At 34.4% G+C, this 27,767-nt stretch overlaps 1 protein-coding gene and 1 pseudogene across 1 annotated transcript; one reads left to right on the top strand and one right to left on the bottom strand.

Annotated features, from left to right (window-relative positions):
• Positions 1-5,196: 5,196 nt before the first annotated feature.
• Positions 5,197-7,484, top strand: LOC120155756 (amino acid permease 3-like). Its single transcript, XM_039167232.1, has 7 exons — positions 5,197-5,236; positions 5,340-5,463; positions 5,656-5,889; positions 5,982-6,075; positions 6,175-6,389; positions 6,479-6,618; positions 6,705-7,484. The coding sequence occupies exons 2-7, from the start codon at positions 5,340-5,342 to the stop codon at positions 7,356-7,358; spliced, it is 1,461 nt and encodes a 486-aa protein (XP_039023163.1). The 5' UTR covers positions 5,197-5,236; the 3' UTR covers positions 7,359-7,484.
• A 2,094-nt stretch (positions 7,485-9,578) lies between these two features.
• LOC120153538 lies at positions 9,579-14,255 on the bottom strand (annotated as a pseudogene).
• Positions 14,256-27,767: the final 13,512 nt, after the last annotated feature.

Here is a 27,767-nt window from a genome sequence, read left to right as displayed (position 1 = left end):
AAGAAAACCTTAATTTCTCTTAAAAAAAAAAACCAAATCCCTAAAAATCCTAAATCATTAACCCTAACCCGATGACATTGTCCTTGCCAACCACAATCATCGTCGTCGACGTAGTCCTTGCCATCTTCCTAGTCATACGCCGCCTTACTTGCCACTGGTTGTCATCGGGATCGCGTGGGGCCGTGATTTGCAGTGTAGGGATCGTTGGAGTACAAACATCCATTGGTCACAATTTCATAGGGTTATCAATCATCAGGTAGAGGTGAGGTCGGGTGGAGCTACATCGACAACAAACGTCGGCGGTCGGCACGGGTTTAGGGGTTGAAAGGAGAGTTTTCAAAAGTTTTGGGGTTTTTTTAAAGTATTTAAAATATTTTGTGTTTTTAAATATAATTTTAATTTTTAATTTTAAATAAAATTTTTAAAATTACCAGAATGTGATACATGTCCATTACCAACAAAATTTAACGGGAAATATGACCAGGACACCTAAAGCGATAACGCTTGTAACGTCAGTCACCTGGATGATTCAAAAAAAAGTTTAGACTTCTATTTGGGAAAAACAATATAGTTTGGACACCTATTTTATAATTAAGACTTTTAATAAAAAATTTCAAAATTCTATCTATAGACCTACTTTTAAATAAATGTATAAACAAATTAATTAATTGTTTGATAATTTATTAAAAATTATTAATTGTAGTGATTTAATAATTTTTTTGCTAAAGAAATTACGATTATAACGAAAAATTATACTTGGGAATCTTCATGCGTGATTCATTAAAAATCTCCCTAAATCTACGTAAAGTGAAAGAGTAGACGCATAACACTTAACAAAGAGTTAATAAAACCAATCTCCTAAAAAGGGACCAAAACAAAAGCTATGAAAGCTAAACTAACCGAACCGGACTCGTCATATCCGGAGGAGATTCAATGTGATGAATTTCAAAATCAGCAACACTAGCCAATTTAACCAAGTAATATGTCATCCGATTACCCTTACGAGGAACATGCAGGAACCGAACAAACCAGTCCCTTTGGACAAGAGCTTGAATGTGAACTAGAATGGAAATAGTACTTTGACGGACTCCATTAAATTGAAGAAGACGAACTGCTTCCTGACAATCCAATTCAACTATTCATTGGCCTGAACAGTTACGGATAACTCCCCCGCAAGAGACATGGCCATCATTAAGATTGCGTCCACCAGCAGAATTCAGTTTCACCCAACCAGAGCTCGAACGACGCCACAGGTACAACATCTATACCAGTGCACTCGGGGAAAGTCGGCCATGCATAATTTCCCGAGGAGCTTCTCTACACAGCAACTGCACCCTTGTAGTCCTATCAAGAATGGATCCATACCCTTCCAAAGGGTTATTAAAAACCCTCGCATTTAGATCAAACCAAATATTCCAAAAGAGCGATTCGAAAAGGATATCTCAATCCTTTATATTAGACACAAACCATGAAGCATTAATGAGATTAACCAGTTGCCACTCATTAAACTCTATCGAGATAAACTCAAGACAGCCTAAATCACCAAACTCATTCAACCACTCATTTTGTTATCTTTTAAAATATATTTAAAGATTAAAATGATATTTTCTAAAAGGTATGAGGTCACAAATGTTATCAAACCTATTTTTATTTCAAATTTTTACTTATTTTTTAATTTTAAGTCTAAGTTTATGATAATTTTATTTTTAAAAAAAAATCATGTAACTAATACTTATATAACCAAATGTAGGCAACACTAAATTTCAATATTAAAAGAAAACAAATATCTGACCCGTTTTTATCTCTATATCGAATCTAATTATGATATTTTGCTAAATTAATTTCATTAGACATTGTATTTTTCTTTCATACCAACCACTGAGATGTGTACATGATCGGCACACATCATCTGGACAACCAACACCATCGGTTCTTTTTAAGCAATCAACAACAAGAGAGATTCTAAATGTTGCTTGTGGATTGAGACCTCCAACCTACACTTACTGTAAGGATTATCAATAATGTAGAATAAAGACATGCATACCTGTCCAAAATTGTTTTCATCTACTGTTCTATAATAACACTATTTGTTGAGTTCAAATTGGACTCTTCATTCTGGTTAGGGATGTAAATGAACCGAATTTGTTGGAATATATTTCTATTTCTATTTGTTTGTTTGATTTGGGTTCGTTTAAAATTTTAAGATTGTATTTATATTTGTTTATTTAAAGTTATATAAGTTTGTGTTCGTTTGTTTAATGTTCATGAACATGTTTGTTCAATGTTCACAAATATGTTAAACGAGCATATTCGTAAACACTAAATAAATATGTTTACGAATATATTTATGAACATATAGTTGAATATATCAGTAAACAATTAAAAAATCCATATATGAATAATAAACAAATAAATTGTAAATAAATATTTATTTTTATTCTTATATCTAATAATCAAATATAAATATTAATAATTAAATTATAAAAAATATTTTAAATATCGTTTTATAGGAAAATATCAACTTTGAATAACATGTGTATAAATTAATTAATAAACGAACTTATAAATGAATTTATAAATGAGTTTATAATCAAACTAATAAACGCTAATAAGTGAGTTTGTTTGTGAATATAAACAAAACGAATACAGTCTCTTCAAATTCACTTATTTAATAAAATGAATATTTTTTAGACTCAGTTATTTAACTTAACAAACTAAAATAAACAAATTATATACGAACGATTCATAAATAAATTATCAAATGCTTCATTATTTATAGAGCTACTTCTAGCATCAACAATTGTCCTCAAGTTATTCATTCCCCCCCCCCCTATTTATTACACAATTTTGGGAAAAAGAAAAAAAAAGAATAAGAGTTGAACAATTGGGAGGAAATAATCAGATTACCTTCAAAGATTGTGGAAGGGTAAAGTAGTTAAACTTATGTACTAACCATTGGGCCACATGTTAGAGAAAATATGGAAATGTTAAAGGTCAGGTTACACCATATAAATTTTTTAATAGGTAAATTAAATCCTAAATTATACTCAATTTCCTATTTTATGTTTATTTTTATGTTATTATAAAAAAGTTCACCTTTAAAATATTATTTTGTCATCATTTTTGGCCTACATTAATAAATAGGGTAAATTATATAAATAGTCCTATGACTATAGAATATTACTTTATTAAGTCACCCGGCTATTAAAAGTTACAAAATGGTCATTCGATTATATGGAGGAGTCCCTTGACTATTCAAAGTAACAATATGGTCACTCGACTATTCATTACGTTCTAAACTCGTCATTTTTCGTTAAAAAATTGATAGTAGTCTGAGCTGTACGTTAACCTAACGATTGAGATATGATACAATTTGATCTCATAATCTCAAATGATTATCGTATCTCAGTCATCATATTAACGTATAACTCAGATAACCATTAATTTTTTAACGGCAAATGACGAGTTCGAAACATAATGAATAGTTGAGTGACCGTTTTGTAACTTTTAATATTCGAGGTACTCAACAAAATAACTCCATATAATTTACCCCAATAAATAACACTTGAAAGATTAAATTGGAAATAAATTATAATTTAAAAGGTTCAACTAAGAATAACCTTTAAATAATTTTCAATAATATTTCGACCACTGTGTTTCTAAAGAGCACAAAAAACCTAAAGAGCTTGATAAGCTTACATCAAACTTTATATGAAAAATATTCTGAAAATTTTAAAAAATATGTGGAAACTTGAAAAAAAAAATCCTAAAAGAAATAGAATGTCTCAGAAATTATTTTGGTGAGGTGGATGAGTTAGTGGGGGCAGTCAAAGGTGGCAACTGCGTGGGATGCTTATGTTGATCGGTCTGTACCATTGGGGCCACCCCTCAAAAGTTGTTTCTTTTTGGGTATATATCACTATCATATTCGTACCAACCAAAGTACAGCTTTTCCCAATTCCATATAATATAAACAACATGTTTGTTTTAGTTTTAATTTGATCTTAGTCGACATGCTTAACTTAAATATTCTCTACCTATTGTTCCCTCTAAATGAATTCCGCTCACTCTTTTCATCAATTAACTACTTTGATTCACATTATTGCCTGGACAATTATATATTGGACCTTCTTCTGTCCTTTTTGAGCTAAAATTAATGTAATGGAATTATATTTTTGTTTCATCTATTTTCTTTATTAATTTATTATGATAACAAATCATTTCGTATTTATTAGTTCGAACTCTAATGGTTACGAATGAAATAAATTGAGTTAGGAGGGTCGCCATCGTCTTTGCAGTTATCGATCTGGATTAGTCAGTCAATAGATCGAATACTAGTGATTAATTAAAAAATTATAAAAATTTATGGTTAAATCATCCATTAAAATGAATTCGAGGATTATTAAATAATGGTTAAATTCTTTTGTGCTTTCCTCATTCATTGGGAATTAGATACTGCCACCCATTCTACTCTTTTATTTCTGCACATAATTTATTTATTTATTTATTCCCCCTCAATAAGGATGGAGGAGATGATTTTTTTTTAATCAGAGGTGGTCCACTAAAGATATATATATATATATATATATATATATATATATATATATATATATTAATTTTACTATTTTTATTTAATAAATATAATTTTAATTTTATTGTATCAGAAAATGATTCAAATATAAAGCAACTGAATTAGAATTCGAATTTAATTTTTTTAACATCATTGCAAACACAAGGCTTACCAATGCACGGTCAATTATTGGGACATAAGGGTGCAGCTATTAAATGGAAGGTAGAAAGTGCAGATATTTCCTACTGTTGTAATATGAAGCCTGTAGGGTAACCCAGATTTGGTTGGCAAGATAAAGCTAATATATTTGGATATTTGTTGAATCACGTTAAGATTTCTACTTCGAGTCTTACCAGCAGGAAAAAAAATCACCTTTGACAATACTTTTTTTCATGGATGATCCGATTTGACTTAGTTCTACTATAGTTGGATCGTAATATGATTATCGAACACGGAAAGTAATTCGGGTCAGGTCGGGGAAGGTTTTTAATATAAAACGCGGTTGTGTATGTCATCAGGACCACATACCATACAAACACAACCCCTGGGCAGTTATATATACTCCGCTCCCATCCTCATTTACTCACCCCAAATTCATTTCTTAGCTCTCCATTGCTGCAAGACTCTTCCTTGGCTAGATTGTATTGTGTGGACAAACTTTTGAGAGTAAGATTTTTTACTACACAACAGTGATTGATGCTTTTGTGTTTATCAGACAAGACGACAACAGCTGATTGTTTTGTTTTTTATTTTTTGTTCTTTATCAAAGATGGGCGAGAACGGTGCTGGGAAAAATCACCTTCAGGGCAATCAGGTTTTTGGCCTCTCCATTGATGTGCTTCCACAAGGTGGCTCCAAATGCTTTGATGACGATGGCCGACTGAAGCGTACCGGTAAGTTCATTTCCAGCGAGTATTGGAACAAGATCCTTTTGCTTTTATTACTTTTGTCAAAAGTGAAAAGAAATTCACTTGGAATTCAACTTTTTCATCATAAAGTTCAAAAGAAAGGGGAAGCTGAAAGCAGCTTCTACTGCATTTTTACCAAACACTTGGCTTATGTCACTGTTTTTTTTCATTTGGCAGGAACTGTATGGACCGCAAGTGCTCATATTATAACAGCTGTTATTGGTTCTGGTGTCCTGTCCCTAGCTTGGGCCACAGCTCAGCTCGGATGGATTGCTGGTCCAGCAGTTATGTTCTTGTTCTCTTTTGTCACTTACTATACCTCTACTCTTCTCGCTGCTTGTTACCGGTCCGGTGACCCTGCCTCCGGAAAAAGAAACTATACTTACATGGAAGCTGTAAGATCAAATCTTGGTACTTAAAACTTTTAATTCCATTAGCAAACGTGCTTCTTTGTTCTTCCTAAAGATATAAACTTAACCCTTTTTTTAAAATGACTTTTTTAGGCGGGTTTAAGGTCAAGATATGTGGGTGGGTTCAATACTTAAATCTTTTTGGAGTTGCCATTGGATACACAATTGCCTCATCAATTAGCATGATGTGAGTTTCTTTAACAGAAGGATCTCAAGGATGTTTACTTTCTTCTTTAGTTTGTTGTTGTTTCGGTTAGGCTAATGGGTCGGGGCTTCGATATAACAGGGCTATCAAAAGGTCTAATTGCTTCCATGCCAGTGGTGGCAAAAATCCATGTCACATGAATAGCAACCCCTATATGATCGCTTTTGGCATTGCTGAAATCATTTTCTCTCAAATTCCTGACTTCGATCAATTATGGTGGCTTTCTATTGTTGCCGCTGTCATGTCCTTCACTTACTCCACAATTGGACTTGGACTTGGAATTGCTCAAGTTGCAGGTATTATTAACAGCTTTCTTTTAGACAACTAAAAAATGCAACCTGGTTTGATTTAACTGATTTGGTGTTTCTTTTGGTTAATTTACCAGCAAATGGTAAAATTAGAGGAAGCCCGACTGGGATAACTGTTGGAACTGTTACTCAAACACAAAAAATATGGAGGAGCTTCCAGGCACTTGGAGACATAGCTTTTGCCTATTCCTACTCCCTTATACTCATTGAAATTCAGGTAACGGTTTGTCGAGCTCGAATAACTTGTTTGCTTGATAAGGCCATCAAACAAGAACTTAACAGTATGGTAGTTTTTTTTGGCAGGACACGCTTAAGGCTCCACCTGCAGAATCAAAGACGATGAAAAAGGCAACTTTGTTAAGTGTTGGAGTGACAACCCTCTTCTACATGTTGTGCGGTTGCATGGGGTATGCTGCTTTCGGAGACTTGTCCCCCGGGAACCTTCTAACCGGTTTCGGATTCTATAACCCGTTCTGGCTCCTTGACATTGCTAATGCTGCCATTGTGATTCACCTTGTTGGTGCATACCAAGTTTACTGCCAACCCCTTTTCGCCTTCATCGAGAAATCGGCAGCGGAGAGGTTCCCCGATAGTGATTTCATTACCAAAGATATCAAGATCCCTATTCCTGGATTTTGCCCTTACGGCCTTAACCTCTTCCGATTGGTTTGGAGGACAGTTTTTGTGATCTTAACAACTTTGATCTCCATGCTTCTTCCCTTCTTTAATGACATTGTTGGACTGCTTGGGGCTGTTGGATTCTGGCCACTCACAGTTTACTTCCCAGTTGAGATGTACATTTCTCAAAAGAAGATACCAAAATGGAGCACAAGATGGCTTTGCCTCCAAATACTCAGCATTGCTTGCCTTATAATCACCATAGCTGCTGCTGCAGGTTCTATTGCAGGGATTATGCTTGATCTCAAGTCGTATAAGCCCTTCTCGACCTCCTACTAGTTCGATCGAATTGAACTTGAATCTTCAAAAAGCAAGGACAACTGATCTTTAGGGTAAAAACAAGTCAAGCCAGAATTATTAATTGTTGTTAATCTACCCCTACTGCTAATCAGTTTCTTATTTTCCCCTGTAAAGTTCAACAAAATGGGGCCATATTTTTCAGTTTTAAAGTTGTAATTTTTCCCCACCAGTCAATGCAAAATGAAGAACTTTGAGCATTCAATAGTATGAACTTTTATTATACAATTAAAGCTAGCAATTTGAAGATGTTCTTCCATGCCATAATTGATGAATACCTAGTGGAGATCCTTGATTTAAGGCAAAGAAAATAGACTTTTTTCCTGCAATATGTCAACTCCAGTAACAACGAAACACCATTGGAAGTGCCTGTTTCTGTCAGCAGTGACACCAGCTTGAAAACAAGTAGCAACGAGTTATATTATGAATCCTGCTAGCGTTTATTGCCTGCTAGCTTGAAAACATCACCATAGCTTGATAGAACCAATCTACCAGTAACAACGCTACCTGCTAGCGTTTATTGCGGTTGCAAATATAACGAATGCTATGTATAACGAAGGTAAATCATCATTTTCAATTGCAACTGGTAGATTGATCTTCCCAGCTTGAAAACATCAAGTAGCCAAAAAGAACAATTGAAACACAGAAAAAATCAACCCCTGAGAAGGCCACCAACTTTGGTGTTACTAAAATCTAAAAAAGTTTTAAGTGGCATTAGCATTACTATATCCATAAAAGGTGATAAAATGTAAACCTCACTTGATGCCGTGAGTGGTAGGCCTGGGAAGAGTAGCCGATGGTTGGTTTATTTTGAGTGTTGTTCCCACTTTGCGTAAACATGTAAATATTTTCTTCATTTAAAATCTGTTTGATCATGATTACTTCACTTCTAAGGTAATTATGGGGTTTTAGAGAAGAATTAGCTGACCCTATTCCCATATGTAATAGGGTAAGGGGAGGTGTGGTAGTAGGCTACCCCGAACGCTAGGTTGAGAGCAATTTCCGTGGAAGACCTTAAGCAATTATGAATTACCCACCGAAAATTAGAGAAGAATCTCCAATGATAAAGGGTGGTTCCGAATCTTTTGTTCTAACAAGTCCTTTTTTTTCACATGAAGTAATTATTAATTTGGAGTAGAGAATCTAGGTATGATTTGATTGTTTTTCTAATCATGGAGCTACTAGAAATCAACTGATTATTCATTTCATCTAAGAAAATATTGAATTACTCGTTCAATTTCAAATGGATTACCAATACTCACCTACAGGCAACTCTAGAAACATGAAGCATTTTGGATACTTATTTGGTTACGTTAACGAAAGCAGGGTCACCCAAGCTCATCCGTTTAGCAAATATGCGTTTCAATGCTTTGATCAGACTATCAAGTCCCAGATTTTTTATTATGATATAAATTTAAATTTTCTGTCTCTATTTTTTTTAAATAATAATAATAAATTTATTATTATTATTTAATTTTAAAGGAAGTCGGAGGGTTCTAAGCTAGATTTATTGAGTTCAAAGTATTTTCCAATGAAACGAGCATTATATTCGTGTTAAGGAGGTTAAGAAAGTGTCAACTGAAAGTTATGAGATTTAATAGATGTCGACGACTGTAGTTGATGCCGACTAATAGTAACCGATGACGATGATGGTGAATGGTGGTCGATGGCAGAATACTTTGGCCTAATTTAGGAGTTAAATTAATATTTTATCTAAAATTTAAGAGTTAAATTTATTTTTTAATTAGAAAAATATTTTTTAGCCAATAAGATGTTGACATGTCACACAAAATTAAGTATTTATTTTGACAAAAATAGTTTAGGGGCTTAAAGTGAAAAAGAGTTTTAGTTTAAGGACTTATTTTAATCAAAAAATAGTTTAAATACTTAAAGTGGTTAGATGAAATAGTTAAATAACTTAATTTGATCAAAAATAATAATTTAGATTAAGCCACTGTAAAAAGAATTCACCATTTTCATTCGGATATGTATAATAACACGTGCCAAAGAGAAATGTTGAGGTAATAAAAGGAGTCTGCAACATCAAACAAACATGGAAAGATTGAACTGAAAAATCAAAGTGGCCTGATTAGGAACTCATGAACCCCATGCAAATAATGATGGCTTAGTCAATTTGACTACTTCACCGCCTCCATTTTTGGGTGAATTGAATGCATAGAATCCCTCTTCCACACCAACACCAACATTATGTCAAGATAACTATTCAAATCCTTGATTTTGATCTATTGCTTTGATGACCCAGTGGCAGTGGCCTGTCTGGTAACTTAGGAATATCAATGTCGCCCTCTAACATCTTCAGAGCCTCTGCAATTCTCGGCCTGAAAGCCACCATTACATGCGCGCAAAGAATCCCAACCCGAACAAACCTTTCCATCACGCCTTTAGCCCCTCTCTCCCTTATCGATTCATCCAATATTTCTTCCACATTCCCTGATTTTGCATGTTTCCAAGCCCAGTCCGTTATCAACAAGTACGATGAACTCGACGTGTCGAGTACTTTCCTCCCACTCATGATTTCCAGAATAATGATTCCGAAGCTGTAGACATCGGTTTTCTCTATTAATTGTCCGTAGAGAGCGTATTCCGGTGCCACGTAACCGTGTGTGCCGGCGACCCTGGTGGTGAGATGAGACTGCCCTTCTAAACTCTGCTTGGCTAATCCGAAATCGGCGACTTTGGCTTTCATTTCAGAGTCTAAAAGTATGTTGGTGGCCTTGATGTCTCGATGAAAAATCGATGGTTTGACTCCGTAGTGCAAGTAATTGAGGCCCCTAGCCACGTCGAGGATTATGTTCCTTCGTTGTGGCCAACTTAATTGAGGTCTGATGACTTCATTAAACAAGTGATCCCCTAGGCTGCCATTGGACATGAAATCGTAAACAAGGAATCTTCTTCTGCCTTTCACTATGTCGTTGGTAACGCAACAGCCACGGAGAGAAAGAAGATTCATGTGCCTTATCTTGCTTATGGTCTCGACTTCATTCGAGAACTCGGCATCGCCTTTCGAACCGAAATCAATAACCTGTTTCACGGCTACCAAAGTACCATCAGACAGAGTTCCTGTGTACACAACTCCATTTGCACCTTGGCCGTATTGGGAAATAAACAAGTAATTTCCCTAAAACCAGATTAGTGAGAATGCGAAATAAAAGTAGAAAAATAATACCCGAAATTGATAACGGAGTTCAGCCAATTTTGCCTACGTCTCCGGACTGCTGCAGATCTTTTACTAAAGAGAGAAAATTTACAGGTGTTTACAAAACACTCACAACTCACAAGAAATCTCTCTAGTATTGGGATAAAAATGATTTGGGATGAATTTGAAGCTAAATGAATTAGAATATTTATGGTTGAAGCTTAAGGACTAATCTTATAAATATTCTAAAGTATATAGGGACTAAAATGTAATTAACCCTATTTCTATTCTCAACAAAATTAGGCACCGAATTCGGTGTCCCATTTGTTGAACAATTTAGTTGTGTGGTGCCCCCATTTGTTGAAAAAACATGCGGCGATGGCACACCCTTTTTTACTTTACAATCTCCCAATTGAACACTGATTTTAATCTGTCTTCACACCTCGATCAATGCAGCAACATTTATGCTCTTGTTACTCTAGCATGCCAACTGAAGTTGAACACAACTTCAGTTTGTCCATAGTCATCGTCCTGTAAACCCACTTGTTATGGAGCGCTTTCTCCGTGGTTGCCTTGTCCCTCGACGTCTTGACTCCCTTCGACTCTTGGGATTGTTCCTCACTTGAACATCCTCGATAAGCCCTTGCTTCGACAAGGACCCCTTTTCTTATGACGGTCTCTAAAACCATGTTCTCTACACGAACATGCTCGGCAAACTCCTTGGACACATACAACTCTTATTGCACTTGGCTTCTACTCGCCTTGGCAGAAATGAACCTTATTGAGCCAACTCTCAACGCCTCTTCGATCCTGGGTTCGTCATCTTCTTTGGACAACTCGATCTTGGGCTCAATCACCTTGTATGACTCGGCTATTCTCGGGTAATTTTGCAACACTTCTGGCATCTTAAGTATGCGCCCCCTCGTTTGCTCGACTCTTACCCTCGGCTTAGCATCTTTGACACTCGAACTTGTCCCAAGACTACACACATCTTCCCCAGACTCACCATCTAGTTCATTATTGAGTGGATTTTCTCTGCCACTCGAGGAACAACATTCCTCATCCTTTAACTTACCTTCATCATGGAATCTCTTGCCGCTATCCTCGGCTTTCAGTTTTGCTTTAGAAGTCTTGTTCTTCTTGACTCTAAATTCTTTGATGGACTCAACAGTTGTCAAAGCTTTAGACAACTCCTTGACTTTCCTTCGCTCCAACACTTTCTTTACCCACGGCTTTAATCCGAACATGAAGGTGAAGAACCCATATTTTTCAGTCAAACTTAGGACTTTGAGCATGAGTCTTTTGAATCGGCTCACATACTCCTTAAGTGTCCCTTTATTCCTGAGACGCCTCAACTTGGACCAGCCTCTATCCTGGCATACTGTGAGCAGACTTGCTCACTTTGCACCCTCGACTTGACGACTTTATCTCTTACTCGACTGCTTTGACACTTGTAGTCTCGTCACGTTTTGATCCTGGGCTGACTACTTGAGAACTTGTAGTCGCACCATGCCTGCCTCTTGATTCGGCTAATTTGGAATATGTAGCCTCACCAAGTCTTGCTCCTGAGTTAATTGCTTGGACACTCGCAATCACATCGGGCTTTCTTTTGGGTTTGGCTGTCTCAACAGCAACAACCTTACCTCGACTCGTTCCTTACTTGGCCGCATTAATCCCATCAATCGGACCAAGTCTTTTCCCTGGCTTGGTAGCTTTAACACTTGCAACCACACCAATTCCTACTACTTCTCCTTCTTCCATCCTCTTTATGATGGTTGTAAGGCGACGCTTCTCGGGACATCCTCTAATCAAATGAGGACCATCATAGAAGTAGCACTTAAGCTTTTCCTTGTTCACTTTCTTCTTCGCCCCGAACTATGCCTTGCCATTCTTTCCCGATGGCATTCCTTGACTACGAACAGTCGATGGCTCACATTGGCCACTTGAAGAGCTTTCTCTACCATCTCCCTGCTGCACCTTTTCTCGGTCTCCCCCACTATTGCCACTATCTCTGGCATGGGCCTAGACGACACATCGCTACTTGACTTGTCACTTGCAAGCTCAGTCAGCTTTCCGGCTACAACTATGGCCTCCGAAAGTATCTGGGCATCTCCTTGCTCTCTCTCGAGCATCGCCCCTGGTCTAAGTCCTTCTAAGAAGGTCTTGAGCGTACCCCATTCACTCATTTCTCCCTTGCATATGAGCAGCTCCCTCTTGAGCTCATCCATTTCGTTTCTCAAAGCCATCGCTCCCACTCGAATCTGGCTTCTTTTGGATCGTTTCTGACAATTTCGCGAACCACCATGTATTAGAACACCTCCGTCGACAAATTCGTATTGTCGATAAAATTTTACTATTCACGAAATTCACTATTAACGTGAATAGTAATGAATAGTAACCTCGTAGAAAAAAACTGATAAAATTCACCACCAAAAGCTCTTGATACCAGTTGTTGGGAAATAAACGAGTAATTTCCCTATAACCAGATTAGTGAGAATACGAAATAAAAGCGAAAAAATAATACCCGAAATTGATAACGGAGTTCAGCCAATTTTGTCTACGTCTTCGGACTGCTGCAGATCTTTTACTAAATAGAGAAAATTTACAGGTGTTTACAAAACACTCACAACTCACAAGAAAGCTCTCTAGTATTGGGAGAAAAAATGATTTGGGATGATTTTAAAGCTAAATGGATTAGAGTATTTATAGTTAAAGCTTAAGGACTAATCTTATAAATACTCTAAAATATACATAGACTAAAATATAATTAACCCTATTTCCATTTTCAACAAAATTAGGCACCAAATTTGGTGCCCCATTTGTCGAACAATTTAGTTGTGCGGTGCCCCTTTGTTGAAAAAACAAGCGGTGCTGGCACACCCTTTTTTACTTTACAGGCCGATCATGTTCTTCGGAGAAAACCTGTTGGTGGCTCGTTCCAGCTCCGATAGACAGAACCATTTAGCACCGGATTTCGGCAACACGCTCGCCTTGAAACTACTAATGAATCTTCTATGTTGCAAGTTTCCCTTGTTCTTCTTATCCCATTTCCTGTATAAGATGATCAGCGTAAAAGCGAGCAGAACACCGGAAAAAGCACCTGAGAAGCCGAAAACCAATCCTATCAACGTTTTTCTGCTTAGATTTTTCTTTGGCTTCTCTATTTCCAAGTTATCCGATCGCAACATTAAGCCTAGTATGCAACCAGCTGCCCCAGGATCCATTAGACCTAAGTTATTGATCACACCAATATCATACAAGACAGTGAAATCAAAACATTTTGTTGCATTTGGATCAAGGTCAATAACTTGGAAAATACATTGTAGCCAGCCTCAATGCAAGGTCTGCACTTTAGGCCGGTCACATTGCCTTTGAAATCGGTATCTAATACGGTCACCGCACCGGCCTTTTCGATCCAATCTTGGGTCGTTATAATTCCTGCATAGTTCAAAGTGTTGCTGACGAACTGTGAGGAGTTGTGAATGCAAGAATCGACTACGGATGGAAGTACCGACAAGGCGGTCAGCGATTCTGATGCCGAAGAGACTGGCGAGTGTTTGGCATCACTGAATTGCATTGGCGTTTAGGCATTTGCATTCATCCCATGGGAAGGTTTCGACATAACTGAGATCAATTGGACATGAAGAGACTTTGGAATCGATGCAAAAACTGGTGGAAAAGAAGAGGAAGAGAAGAAAGGTGAAGAGGAGGGAGTTTCCCATATTTGATAATGTGTAAAATAATGGCGTTGGAACATGATTTTATAAAGGGTTTGGTTTACTGAACCATCAAATTTGGTCGGAGATGGTCAAACTGTATGTTTTTGCTTCTCCCTTGTCTGAAAGTTTTATATGATGTTGACGGTCAAAGTAATCAACGTGGAGTTTTTGTTTATTTATTATTATTATATTTTAAAAAATATCAATAAAATAATTCTTAGAGAATATAAATAATTCTGCATGTTTTTGCTTCTCCCTTGTTTGAAAGCTTTATACGTTATTTTCGTTTATATTTTTTTCAGTCTAAGATTTTACATCGTCACGACTGATCAAGATAATACTTATTTATTATTATAATGATTTTTCCTACTTTAGACCATCAGATTGATTTGGATATACGTTTTGCATTCGTGAATAGTTTTCTCACGTTTCTTGACTCTGATTTGCAATTTGTCAGTGGTCTCCAGTAGCTTCATCCCCTCTGTGGTTCGTTTGTCGATACAGTCAGACTTGTTCGTATTTGTATTTTGTTTAAGCATTGGTTAGATTTTTTAACCTTTTTTTTGTCCTTGTGTGATCTAGGTGGCTAGTTTTTGTGTCAATGGTTATAGGAAAATGTCCTAATTATAATTTAGTTTATATTTACAGTATGCTTGTAAATCTTCATTGTAATTATGGATATTTTTTACTTTTAATAAAATTAGAGGCTTTTTATCAAAAAAATATTTTCTTTATAAAAATCCTAAAATAATATACGTTTTTTATAATTTTATTATAGTTTTAATTAATTTAATTAGATAAAAATAAATTATATTAAAATATAATAAAATCTTGGTCAAAATTTAAAAGATATATATATATATATATATATATATATATATATATATATATATATATATCCAAAATCAAAACTTCCTTCACTGGGTTTTATTTCAGCAATTCTGAAGGCTTTAGATCTCCCAAGAAGCTTTATAGGTTGGATTGAAGCATGCTTCACTGAAGCTAGATTCTCCATTTCTTTTAATGGGAACTTGATTGGATACTTCAAGGGAGCAAGGGGAATAAGATAGGGATACCATCTTTCTCCTTTCTTATTTGTTCTCTCTATGAATGTGCTCTCTAGATTGCTAAACATGTCTGCTGCTAGAGGTATTTTTTGTTATCACCCTAAATGCAAGAAAATATGACTTACACACTTAACATTTATTGATGATTTGTTGATTTTTATAAAGGAAATATGGAATCTGTAGTTGGACTATATTTGTTTTACATTATTCTATGAAATGTCTGGCCTCAAACTTAATGCTGCTAAATGTGAATTTTTTGCTATTGGAATCTTTGTCAGTAATATTGGGGTTATTAAACAAATTATGTAACATCCTTAATACTGGGTTAGTGACTAAATTATAAAGTTTCAGAATTTGGTGATTTAAAATAGAATAATTGAATAGTTCAAAGACTTATATGAGAAATATTGTGTAGGATTGAATTGAAGAAAATGAGGAATAGAAGGATAAAATGGTAAATTGCAAGGAAATAATTTATATTATGGATATAAATTAATACACGTGGGAGGGACAGGGAGACAAAGTGAGGTTTCCAGAGTTCTCTTCTCCTTCATCCTTCTTCCTACGTGAGAACCAAAAACAAAGGTGAGTTTTCTAGTTAGTTAGTTTCTTGTTGGATTTAAGTTTGGGTTATGATCATTAGATGATAACTAAGCTTAAGGAAAGCTTAAGTTATCTTAAAATCAAAAGATGATGTAGTTAGGTGAGATTAAAGAATAGGAGTTCTTGAATGATATCTTGAAGTAGAGTTCATAATTAGAATTGGAAGTTGGATTTGACTTGTCATTAACCTAATTAAGGAATATGAAGTGTTAGAATTGGATTTAGAACATGTTGAAATTTGAGTATGATTCTTGAATGCTATGTGGAGGATTGGATTTTGAAGTTAAAGAGGTATTTAATGAGTATTAATTAGTTTAAGTAGGTGTATATAAGTTAAGGATATGAAAGGGGTTGAAATATGGCATAATTGAACTAAAATGAAGTGATTTTCTTGCTCAAAATGTAATTATGAGCAAGGGTGTATCGGTACTCATTCAACAGATACCGATACATCAGGAGTAAAATGCAGAAAACTATTTAAAGGGTACCGATACCTTCAGGAGTGTATCGATACCCCCTTAAAATGAAAACTTTGAATGTGATTTGGGTATCGATACACAGGTAGTGTATCGATACACCCGTTAAGGGATGTACCGATACACTATAGAATGTATCGATACCTACCTTAAATAAAATATGAAAATAATCTTTCTTTTAGTTTAGAAAATGGAAGAGTAGAATATACCAGTTAGAATACTGTTCCAGAGCCATCGCAAAATTAGGATCAAATCAAAGCAAGCAAGGTTAAGGTGAGTGCATACCGTAGGTAGAACTGTATGGAGATAAGACTTGTGATAAATCTATCTCTTATAATTGAATTTATGATTTTATATTCATGTACATGTATATATATTACTTCTATAGTGATTTCATGCATAATTTATCCATGTTTTAATATGATATTGTATGAACGAATGCCATGGTAATAGAATTAATCCAGGTATGTGAAATAATAAAAGGGATCATATGTGTACATGTGAAGTGAATTATGTGTTTATGTGAAAAGTGATAGAAGAGATATGAAAATGAGAAATGTATTTATATTTAAGCCCATGTTATTTAATATGAGAGCTGTAGGTATAATTGGCATGCAAAGAGTCGAGGGATTATCATTGGTCTTTCGGGACATAGTGGTCTTTTGGGACAAATATTCAATGCCCCTACCGGGATTTTATTCGAGTTGTGGTGATAGCATTGTGCACAACCTCAGTGTACTCATGTACCTCATGTTCTCAATAATGTACAAGGACATCCAAAGATAAATTAAATGAAAGCTCTTATAAAACATTAATGTTCATTTGTGCATATCATATTTATATATGTCATAGTGTAGTATATACATGTGCATTGCAATTTCATAATAGATTGATAGTAATATATGTACATGATTTTATTATTATGTGTTCACTTTATGTCTCACTAAGTATGTGACTTAGCGTGTAATTGATTTATTCTTAGGTACCGAGAAACAATAAAATTAGAAATAAGAGTGACAAGGACAACATCACTACTAGAAGATTAGATCAGAAGTAATTAGCAAAGTATGTGTTTTGTTGTACTTAGTGTGTTGGCATGTAAACCGTTTGTTAATTACGAATGCTCTGATCGATTTTGTATTGTTTTGGTCAAACTTTTGTAAGTTGTCAACTTTTATTGTAATGAAAGTTCAAAATTTCCTTGATTTCTTTAAGAGTCAAAGTTTGAAAAGTCAATGTCACATCTCGGACTCGTATCCGGGTCGGGTACAGGTTGGGGGTGTTACATTTAATGGTATCAGAGCTACGGTTTAGTCGATTCTCGGCATAAACTGAATTCTAGAGTGTCTTATAATGTATACATGCCAACAAAATAGTGGGAACTTCTGATCTGATAAAATAGTAAGTATGTTGTTTTGCTAATAGAATGATATGGTGGTGTCTTAATAGATGTCTGGACGTGGTAGTTCTAGAAGTGAAGTGGGAGACTATAGGCCCGCTGAAAGCAGTAATTCACTACCCTGGATAGGCAACGTGAATAATAACTACCCTCTGGAGTGCCTGTAAGTGATCAAGATGTGTTCTTTAGGACATTGGATGTGGTATTGGCGCATTTCTAACCTTCTGTTACCTAAACTCCGAGAATGAATGTTGCAAAGGAGTTGAAGGGTTTAGGAGCTTCAGAGTTTAGAGGTGAAGCCGAAGTAGGACATGTTGTGGCGGACCTTTGGCTCAATGACGTGAAAATCATACTAGAGGGACTTCACTGTTCCGATGTGGAGAAACTCAATGGAATGGTTTCCTTGCTTAGAAGGCAAGCAAGGATTTGGTGGACAACCGTTATATTGAGAATGTCTGGTGATCAAATAACTTGGTCCTTGTTCTTGAAGGAATTCAAGTATAAGAACATAGGAGATCAGTTCATTCGACAGATGAAGCAAGAGTTCATGATTTTGAAGTAATGAAATCGTACAGTGTATGAATACGAGTGTGAATTCAATAAGTTGCTTTGCTGCCGAACTTATTCCAACATAAAAAGATGCTTGTGATTGGTTCGTGGAAGTTTTACGTCCAAGATTGAAGAAAATGTTTATTTTGTTAAATCTATCCTCGTTTCAAGAGGTGGTAAACCGTGCCAAAGCTCTGGAAAGAACTTAGAATGAGAGGTTTGGAAATTTCAGAGCTCAGACATCGAAAAGAACGAGGGCATCATCGAGTGCAGTGCCATAAAAAAAGGGGCAGAGATATTGGTTCTCGACCTCAAGCTAGATCAGAGTCAGTGGCATCATCTACTAGAGGATCAAATCTGATGAGGGGAAGACAAACTCAGTCAGTGGGATCTAGAGCTGGGAGATCTAACCAAAACCAAGTCAGATAATGCCCATATTGTGGAAGGAATCATTCAGGGATATGCAGAATGATTTCGGGAGCCTGCTTTAAATGTGGAGACACTGGACATTTTGTTCGAGATTGTCCTATAAGAGCCGGTGAATCTGTAGAGCCGATGAATCTATGCAGCCAGAGAGGTATGCTTCTGTTACTCAGAGGGGAAGATGTAGAGGAAGAGGAATAAGTCAGCCAGAGTCCTATGCTCAACAGGAGATACGCTCAACTGCTCGAGTGTATAACCTCAAGACCAATGAGGATCGAGATGACCCAGAGATAATAACAGGTATCTTTCAATTCTATGACAAGAATATTTGTATATTGATTGATTCGAGGTCTACTTATTCTTACATTAATAGTAAGTTAGTGAGGGAATTGAATATTCAATTAGAAGCTACTAGTAATGATGTGATAGTGACTAATCCGTTAGGGCACAGTGCTCGGGTAAATATGGTGTGTCGAGGGTGTCCCATACAGGTTCAAGGAATTGAATTCCCTGCTGATATGATGGAATTACCCTTCGATGAATTTGAAGTGACACTGGGAATGGATTGGTTATATCTCTACTATGCTAACGTTGATTGTAGACTGAAAAGAGTAACGTTGAGAAGTCCAGAAGGGGTAGAAGTCATGGTATTTAGTGAATGATGAAATCCATTGGCAAATGTAATTTCAGTGATGTCAGCAAAGAAGTTACTGCTACAGGGATGTCAAGGGTTCATTGCTAATGTGCTGGATATTACAGCTAAAGAAAAGGGGATATAAGAAATTCCTATAGTTAAAGAATTCCCCGATGTATTTCATACAGAGTTGCTAGGGTTACCTCCGGATAGAGAGATAGAATTTCATATTGAGGTAATGCCAGGAACATCGCCCATTGCAATGGTTCCATACAGAATGGCTCCAAATGAGTTACAAGAGTTAAAGATACAACTACAGGAGTTATTGAACAAATGATTTATAAGACCTAGTGTTTCACCTTGGGGAGCTTCAGTATTGTTTGTCAAAAAGAATGATGGATCAATGCGTCTCTGCATGGATTATAGGCAGCTCAACAAGGTAACCATCAAGAACAAGTATCCCCTCCCCTGAATTGATGATTTGTTCGATTAGTTAAAAGGAGCTTCAGTGTTCTCAAAGATTGATTTATGTTTCGGTTATCATCAATTGAAGATCCAAGAGAAGAATATTCTGAAGACAACTTTCGAATAAGATATGGACATTATGAATTCATTGTGATGTCATTCGGAGTAACCAATGCACCAGCTGCTTTTATGGATCTCATGAACATAATATTCCAACCTTATTTGGATCAGTTCATAGTGGTGTTCATCGATGATATTCTGGTGTATTCAAAGTCAGAAGAAGAACATAGTTTGCACTTGAAGATTATTTTAAAGATTTTGAGAGAAAAGAAGCTTTATGTTAAACTCTTTAAATGTGAATTCTAGTTGAATGAAGTGACATTCCTTGGACATGTAATTTCTGCAGAATAAATTTGAGTGGGAAGTTCCAAAGAATGTGTCATAAGTTTGAAGTTTTCTAGGGTTAGCTGGTTATTACCGAAGGTTCGTTAAAAACATTTCGATAATATCATTACCCCTAACTAAGTTATTGAGGAACGAGGTAAAATTTGCTTGGACTCCGGAATGCCAAGAGACTTTTGAAAAGTTAAAGAAGATTTTAACAGAAGCTCTAATATTAGTCCAACCTGAGTCTGGCAAGAATTTCGTAGTGTATAGCGATGCGTCCCATAATGGCTTGAGATGCGTGTTAATGCAAGAAGGCAAAGTGGTAGCCTATGCTTCGAGGTAATTGAAACCACATGAGAAGAATTATCCGACACATGATTTGGAGATGGCTGCAGTAATGTTCGCTCTTAAGATTTGGCGTCACTACTTGTATGGTGAACTTTGCTACTTATATATCGATCACAAGAGTTTAAAGTACTTGATGACTCAGAAGGAGTTGAAGTTAAGACAGATAAGATGAGTGTAATTTCTCAAGGATTACGATGTTTTAATTGATTTCCATCTGGGAAAAGCAATTGTGGTAGCAGATGCCTTAAGTCGAAAGATGTTTGTAACCTTACGAGCTTTGGATACCGGACTATCATTAAGGGAAGATGGTTCAATATGTGCAGAATTAACTCTCAAGCCATTATGGTTGAATCGAATTAGGGAATTACAAAGTAAAGATGAAATGTGTTTGAAGAAATTACAACAGTTAGAGAATGAAGAGCTAAAAGATTATGAGATCAAGTCTGATGGGAACTTGTATTATGGAGGGAGATTGGTAATTCTTGATAATGATGAGTTGAAGAAAGAATTATTATCGGAAGCTCATTATAGTCCATTGACAATGCATCCTGGAGGGAATAACTTGTATATAGACCTCAAGAGTAGTTATTGTTGGCATGTAATAAAGAGGAACATTACGAAATTAGTATCCAAGTGTTTGATTTATCAACAAGTCAAAGCTGATCATCAAGTTCCATCAGAACTTTTACAACCCATATATATTCCTCAGTGGAAATGAGAGAATGTAACAATGGATTTTGTAACGGGGTTGCCTTTGACTCTGAACAAAAGAGATAAAATATGGGTAATTGTAGATAGATTGACTAAGTCAACTCATTTCATACAAGTACGATATGATTTCTCCATGGATAAATATGATGAGTTGTATATTAGAGAAATTATATGTTTACATGGTGTACCTGTTTCTATTGTTTTTGATCGGGATCTTAGGTTCATAGCGTGGTTTTGGAAGTCACTACATGGAGCGTTGGGAACTCGATTGAACTTCAGTATAACTTTTCATCCTCAAACATATGGACAATCTGAATGGACTATCCAAATTCTGGAGGATATACTAAGAGCTTATGTAATAGAGTTGAAGGGATCGTGGGAAAGGTATTTGCCACTTATCGAATTTACGTACAACAATAGTTACCAGTCAAGTATTAAAATGACTCCCTATGAAGCTCTTTATGGAAGAAGATGTCGTACACCCTTAAACTGGTTTGAGCTTAAATATAGAGAAATTCTCGGTCCTGAATTGATTCAGGAAGTGGAAGAGAAAGTTCACGTGATTCAAAATAATCTCAAAGTTGTAGCAGACAGATGGAAATCATATACAGATATAAAAGGAAAAGAAATTGAGTTCTAAGTCAGAGATAAAATGTTTTTAAAAGTGTCTCTATGGAAGAAGGTGTTAAGGTTTGGCCAGAGAGGAAAGTTGAGTCATCGGTTCATCGAACCTTATAAGATCGTTAAGAGAGTAGGACCAGTAGCATATCAATTAGCATTGCCACATGAAATGGAAAAGATACACAATGTCTTTCATGTCTCAATGCTTCGGAAGTATCAATCTGATCTCTCTCATATCGTGTCACCAGAAGAGATCGAGGAACCATAGTTGACCTATAAAGAAGAACCGATCCAAATCTTAGCTTATGAGGTTAAGCAATTAAGGAACAAGACTATTCCATTAGTTAGAGTCTTGTGGAGGAATCACAAGGTAGAGGAAGCAACGTGGGAGCGTGAAGAAGACATGAGGAATCAGTACCCCCATCTCTTTGCGTAATGAAAATTCGAGGATGAATTTTCTTAAGGGGGAGATTTGTAACATCCTTAATACCGGGTTAGTGACTAAATTGTAAAGTTTCATAATTTGGTGATTTAAAATAGAAAATTAAATAGTTCAAAGACTTATATGAGAAATATTGTGTAGGATTAAATTGAAGAGAATGAGGAATAGAAGGATAAAATGGTAAATTGCAAGGAAATAATTTATGTTATGGATATAAATTAATACATGTGGGAGGGACATGGAGACAAAGTGAGGTTTCCAGGGTTTTCTTCTCCTTCATCCTTCTTCCCACGTGAGAACCAAAAACAAAGGTGAGTTTTTGGTTAGTTATTTTCTTGTTGAATTTAAGTTTGGGTTATGATCATTAGATGACAACTAAGCTTAAGGAAAGCTTAAGTTATCTTAAAATCAAAAGATGATGGAGTTAGGAGGGATTAAAGAATAGGAGTTCTTGAATGATATCTTGAAGTAGAGTTCATAATTAGAATTAGAAGTTGGATTTGACTTGTCATTAACCTAATTAAGGAATATGAAGTGCGAGAATGGGATTTAGAACATGTTGAAATTTGAGTATGATTCTTGAATGCTACGTGGAGGATTGGATTTTGAAGTTAAAGAGGTATTTAATGAGTATTAATTAGTTTAAGTAGGTGTATATAAGTTAAAGATATAAAAAAAGATATAAAAGGGGTTGAAATATGGCATAATTGAACTAAAATTAAGCGATTTTCATGCACAAAATGTAATTATGGGCTAGGGTGTATCAGTACCCATTCAACAGGTATCGATACATCAGGAGTAAAATGCAGAAAAATATTTAAAGGGTACCGATACCTTTAGGAGTGTATCGATACCCCCTTAAAATGAAAACTTCTAATGTAATTTATGTATCGATATACATGTAGTGTATCGATACACCCGTTAAGAGATGTACCGATACACTATAGAATGTATCGATACCTACCTTAAATAAAATATGAAAATAATCTTTCTTTTAGTTTAAGAAATGGAAGAGTAGAATATACCAATTAGAATACTGATATGTATCAATGTATTATTATGTAGATATAGAACGTAATCCTGTTCTGGAACCATTGCAGAATTAGGATCAAATCAAAACAAGCAAGGTTAATGTGAGTGCATACCATAGGTAGAACTGTATGGAGATAAGACTTGTGATAATTCTATCTCTTATAATTGAATTTATGATTTTATATTCATGTACATATATATATATATATATATATATATATATATATATATATATATATATATATATATATATATATTACTGCTATAGTGATTTCATGCACAATTCATCCATGTTTTAATATGATATTGTATGAACGAATGCCATGGTAAGAGAATTAATGCAGGTATGTGAAATAATGAAAGAGATCATATATGTACATGTGAAGTGAATTATGTGTTTATATGAAAAGTGATAGAAGGAATATGAAAATGAGAAATGTATTTATATTTAAGCCCATGTTATTTAATATGAGAGCTGTAGGTATAATTGGCATGCCAAGAGGCGAGGGATTATCAGTGGTTCTTCGGGATATAGTAGTCCTTCAAGACAAATATTCAGTGCCCCTAGTGGGATTTTATTCGAGTTGTGGTGACAGCATTGTGCACAACCTCAGTGTACTAACATACCTCATGTTCTCAATAATGTACATGGGCATCCAAAGATAAATTAAATGAAAACTCTTATAAAACATTAATGTTCATTTGTACATATCATATTTATATATGTCATAGTGTAGTATATACATGTATATTGCAATGTCATAATGGATTGATAGTAATATATGTACATGATTTTCTTATTATTTGTTCACTTTATGCCTCACTAAGTCTGTGACTTAGCATGTAAATGATTTACACGTAGGTACCGAGAAACAAGAAGATCATAAATAAGAGTGGCAAGGACAACATCACTACTAGAAGTTTAGATCAGAAGTAATTAGTAAAGTATGTGTTTTGTTGTACTTAGTGTGTTGGCAAGTAAACCATTTGTTAATTATGAATGCTCTGATCAATTTTGTATTATTCTGGTCAAACTTTTGTAAGTTAACAACTTTTATTATAATGAAAGTTCAAAATTTCCTTGATTTCTTTAAGAGACAAAGTTTGAAAAGTTAATGTGACACCTCAGACTCGTATCCGGGTTGGGTACAAGTTGGGGGTGTTACAAATTACTATTTTCAATCATGGTTGCTTGCATGTTAGATATTTAGGATTTCCTTTAGTCAGTAGGAAACTCTCTGAAAAAGATTATGAGGTTCTTATAGACAAGATCAAGTCAAGGCTCCTATACTGGTCCGAAAAGCATTTGAATTATGCTGGTAGACTGAAATAAATCAGAGATGTTATGTTCAGTGTTGCTAATTACTGGTGTAGGGAAACTAATTCTGCCTCATTTTATAATTAACAAGATTGAGCAACTTTGCTACCGGTTCTTCTAGAAAGGATATGATAAGTCTATTTCTGGAGCCAGAGTTAACTGGGCAAAAATCTGTCAATCGAATTCCGAGGGAGGGCTAGGATTGAAGAACATAAAATCATGGAATAAAGCGTGTATGATGAATCTTATTAGAAATATTCTTGCAGGAGAGGGATCTTTATGGGTAGCTTGGCTCAAAAGCTACGTTTTAAAGGAGAATGACTTTTGGCTCATGGAAGGAGGAGTAAATTTTAGTTGGTACTTAAATAGAATATTTAAACTAAGGATTGAAGCTCTTCCAGTCCTATCTACTGGATCAAAGAGGATAAGGGATATATGGGAGGAGATAAGGGTGAAGGGTGACAAAGTTCCTTGGCACAATTTGATTTGGTTTCCTCTCCACATTCCTAAACATAATATGATTGCTTAGATGGCTCTCTTGGACAGACTTCCTACTCGTGATTGACTTCAAAGAATGGGATTGCTACCGATGGCAATTATGTTAACTGCAATGATGCGTTGGAAACAAGGGACCACTTGTTCTTATAGTGCCCCTTGGCTTTTTCTTTATGGGAGACTATTTTATTCCTCAACGGGTTGAAGAGAACCCCGTTGTCATAGGATGACATGTTAGCTTGGGCTTGTGGTGCTTGGAAAAGTAAATCTCTTATCACTACTATATTAAAGCTTGCTTGGAGCGCACATATTTAGGAACGAAATCGAAGGGTGTTTCAAGGTTGCTCCAGAACTGCTGAAGAGATACTTAAAGTTATAAAGGAGATTGTAGGTATTCAACTAAGAGGAAAGAACATAAATAGACTAGATGATGTTAGTATTACTTTTTGTAATTTTTGGGGCATAGACTAACCGATCATTTATTTTGTAAGTAGGTTGTACGTAGGGATTTTGTGGTTGGTGATTGGTTTTTGTAGCAGAACTCTGCTTCTTTGGGTAATAAAATGAAATTATCCCAAAAAAATCAAAACTTAATATCTAAACTATCACTTTTATTTTGTTTTAGTACCTAAACTTTCATTTTTTTTTTCTAAAATCATATCTAATATTTCTTTTTTATTTCATTTTAGTACTCTGTTGTTAAAAATTTTTATGGGTAAATTACATCATTGAATCAATCAACTATCTTCTCACTCCTATTTTGGTCATTGAAGTTTATTTTTTAATTTAATAACTTAAATTTCAAATTGCTCTTATTTTAATCCCTTTGATTTATTTTATTAATATTTTCTATGACGTGACATCTTTTAATTATTATTTTATTAATATATGATTAAAATAGAAAATGAATGAGTTGGAGAGATCAATAAGAGTGAGGTCGTTAGGGTTGGGTGAGTGATTTATGAGTTGTGTTATAATTTTAAATTTATTTTTTTATTTTAATTATATACTAATAAAATAATATAAAAATGCATGTAACAAAAACTAAATTAATAAAATAAATTAGAGTGATTAAAACATGATAAATTTAAAAATCGAGTTGTTAAATTAAATTTTTTTAAAATTTAGTGATTAAAATAAGAGTGAAAAGATAATTGAGTTATAAATTATGTAATTTACCCATAAAATGTCACATCTCGTTAAATTTTTAAGGGTAAACTATACCAAAGACCTCCCAACTATAGCCCCATTTCATTTCAACCACTATTTTTGAATTCTTATTAATTAGACCACCCAACTATTTAAATGCATTCAATAAGACTACTAGTCGTTAACATTGAACGGAAGTGATGACATGCCGATTAATAAAATTAGTATAATTACACATTTGGTCCTTGATATTTATACATTCTTTCAATTTGATTATAATTTTAATTCAATTTGATAAATTTAACCTCTAATTAGGTGTTGATATGTGTCACTACTAGATTGGGGGATATTTTATTAATTTTAATTATTTAATTTATTTTATGTCCAGCCAGGTGGTGACATGTATACAAAATGTTGAAAATTTTCAACTTGCTATTGGGGGATTGAACGAACAACCCACAACCTCTTTAGGGCCATGCCAAAACCGCTCAGTTGAGTCTCTCAATTGGTATTGTATTCCAACATTTTATATATAATATGTTCTAACCAATGGTAGAAAAAAATAAGAAACTAACATACATTTTTTAAAAAAGTAAAATTTAAATTTTTATATTTTTAAACTATCTTTAACTTTTATTCAATTTTTATATATCATCAAATTATTTTTTACTATAGTTAATAATTTTAATTTTATTTAATAATTATATATATATATTATTAATTATGTTAAAAAAATTAAAAATTATGCTTTGTTTTTATAAAAAAAAATAATATTTAAAATATTTAAAATGATAATAAATTTAATATGTATAAAAATAAATTTAATATTTTTAAAATAAATTTAAAATTTAAAAATTAATTTTATCAAAACTTGAATTCAGATTTTAAATTATATTTATTTTTATATAATTAAATTTTAATTTTAATTTTTAACATAATTAATAATTTTATATATATATAATTTTTATACATAATTTTTAAATAAAATTAAAATTATTATATTGAAAATAATATAATAATTATATAAAAATAAAGGTAGTTTGAAAATATTAAAATCTAAATTTTACTATTTTTTTAATAGAAAAACTCAATATATAAGTTTAAATCCATTTAAAATCATGTTAGTTTCCTATTTTTCTCTACCATTGGTTAGAACATATTATATATAAAATGTTGGAATACAATACCAATTGAGGGACTTAGCCTAGCGCTTTTGGCATGCCCCTAAAGGAGTTGTGGGTTTTGGTTTGATCTCCCAAGAGCAAGTTGAAAATAAAATAGATTACAATTAATAAAATATACCCCAATCTAGTAGTGACACATGTCATCACCTAGTTGGAAGTTAAATTTATCAAATTGAATTAAAATTATGACCAAACTGAAAGAATGTATAAAT

The sequence above is a fragment of the Hibiscus syriacus genome, unplaced genomic scaffold, assembly GCF_006381635.1.
Source record: "Hibiscus syriacus cultivar Baekdansim isolate YM2019G1 unplaced genomic scaffold, ASM638163v2 tig00002840_pilon, whole genome shotgun sequence".
NCBI classification, from domain to species: domain Eukaryota; kingdom Viridiplantae; phylum Streptophyta; class Magnoliopsida; order Malvales; family Malvaceae; genus Hibiscus; species Hibiscus syriacus.
The sequence above is the reverse complement of the archived record's forward strand: the minus strand, read 5'-3'. Positions and strand labels throughout refer to the sequence as shown.

Coding starts and splice junctions, on each gene's coding strand:
- LOC120155756 (XM_039167232.1), top strand. CDS start 5,340: ATGGGCGAGAACGGTGCTGGGAAAAATCACCTTCAGGGCAATCAGGTT. Junction 6,076..6,174: donor GCCTCATCAATTAGCATGAT/GTGAGTTTCTTT, acceptor TCGATATAACAG/GGCTATCAAAAGGTCTAATT. Junction 6,619..6,704: donor TTATACTCATTGAAATTCAG/GTAACGGTTTGT, acceptor TTTTTTTGGCAG/GACACGCTTAAGGCTCCACC.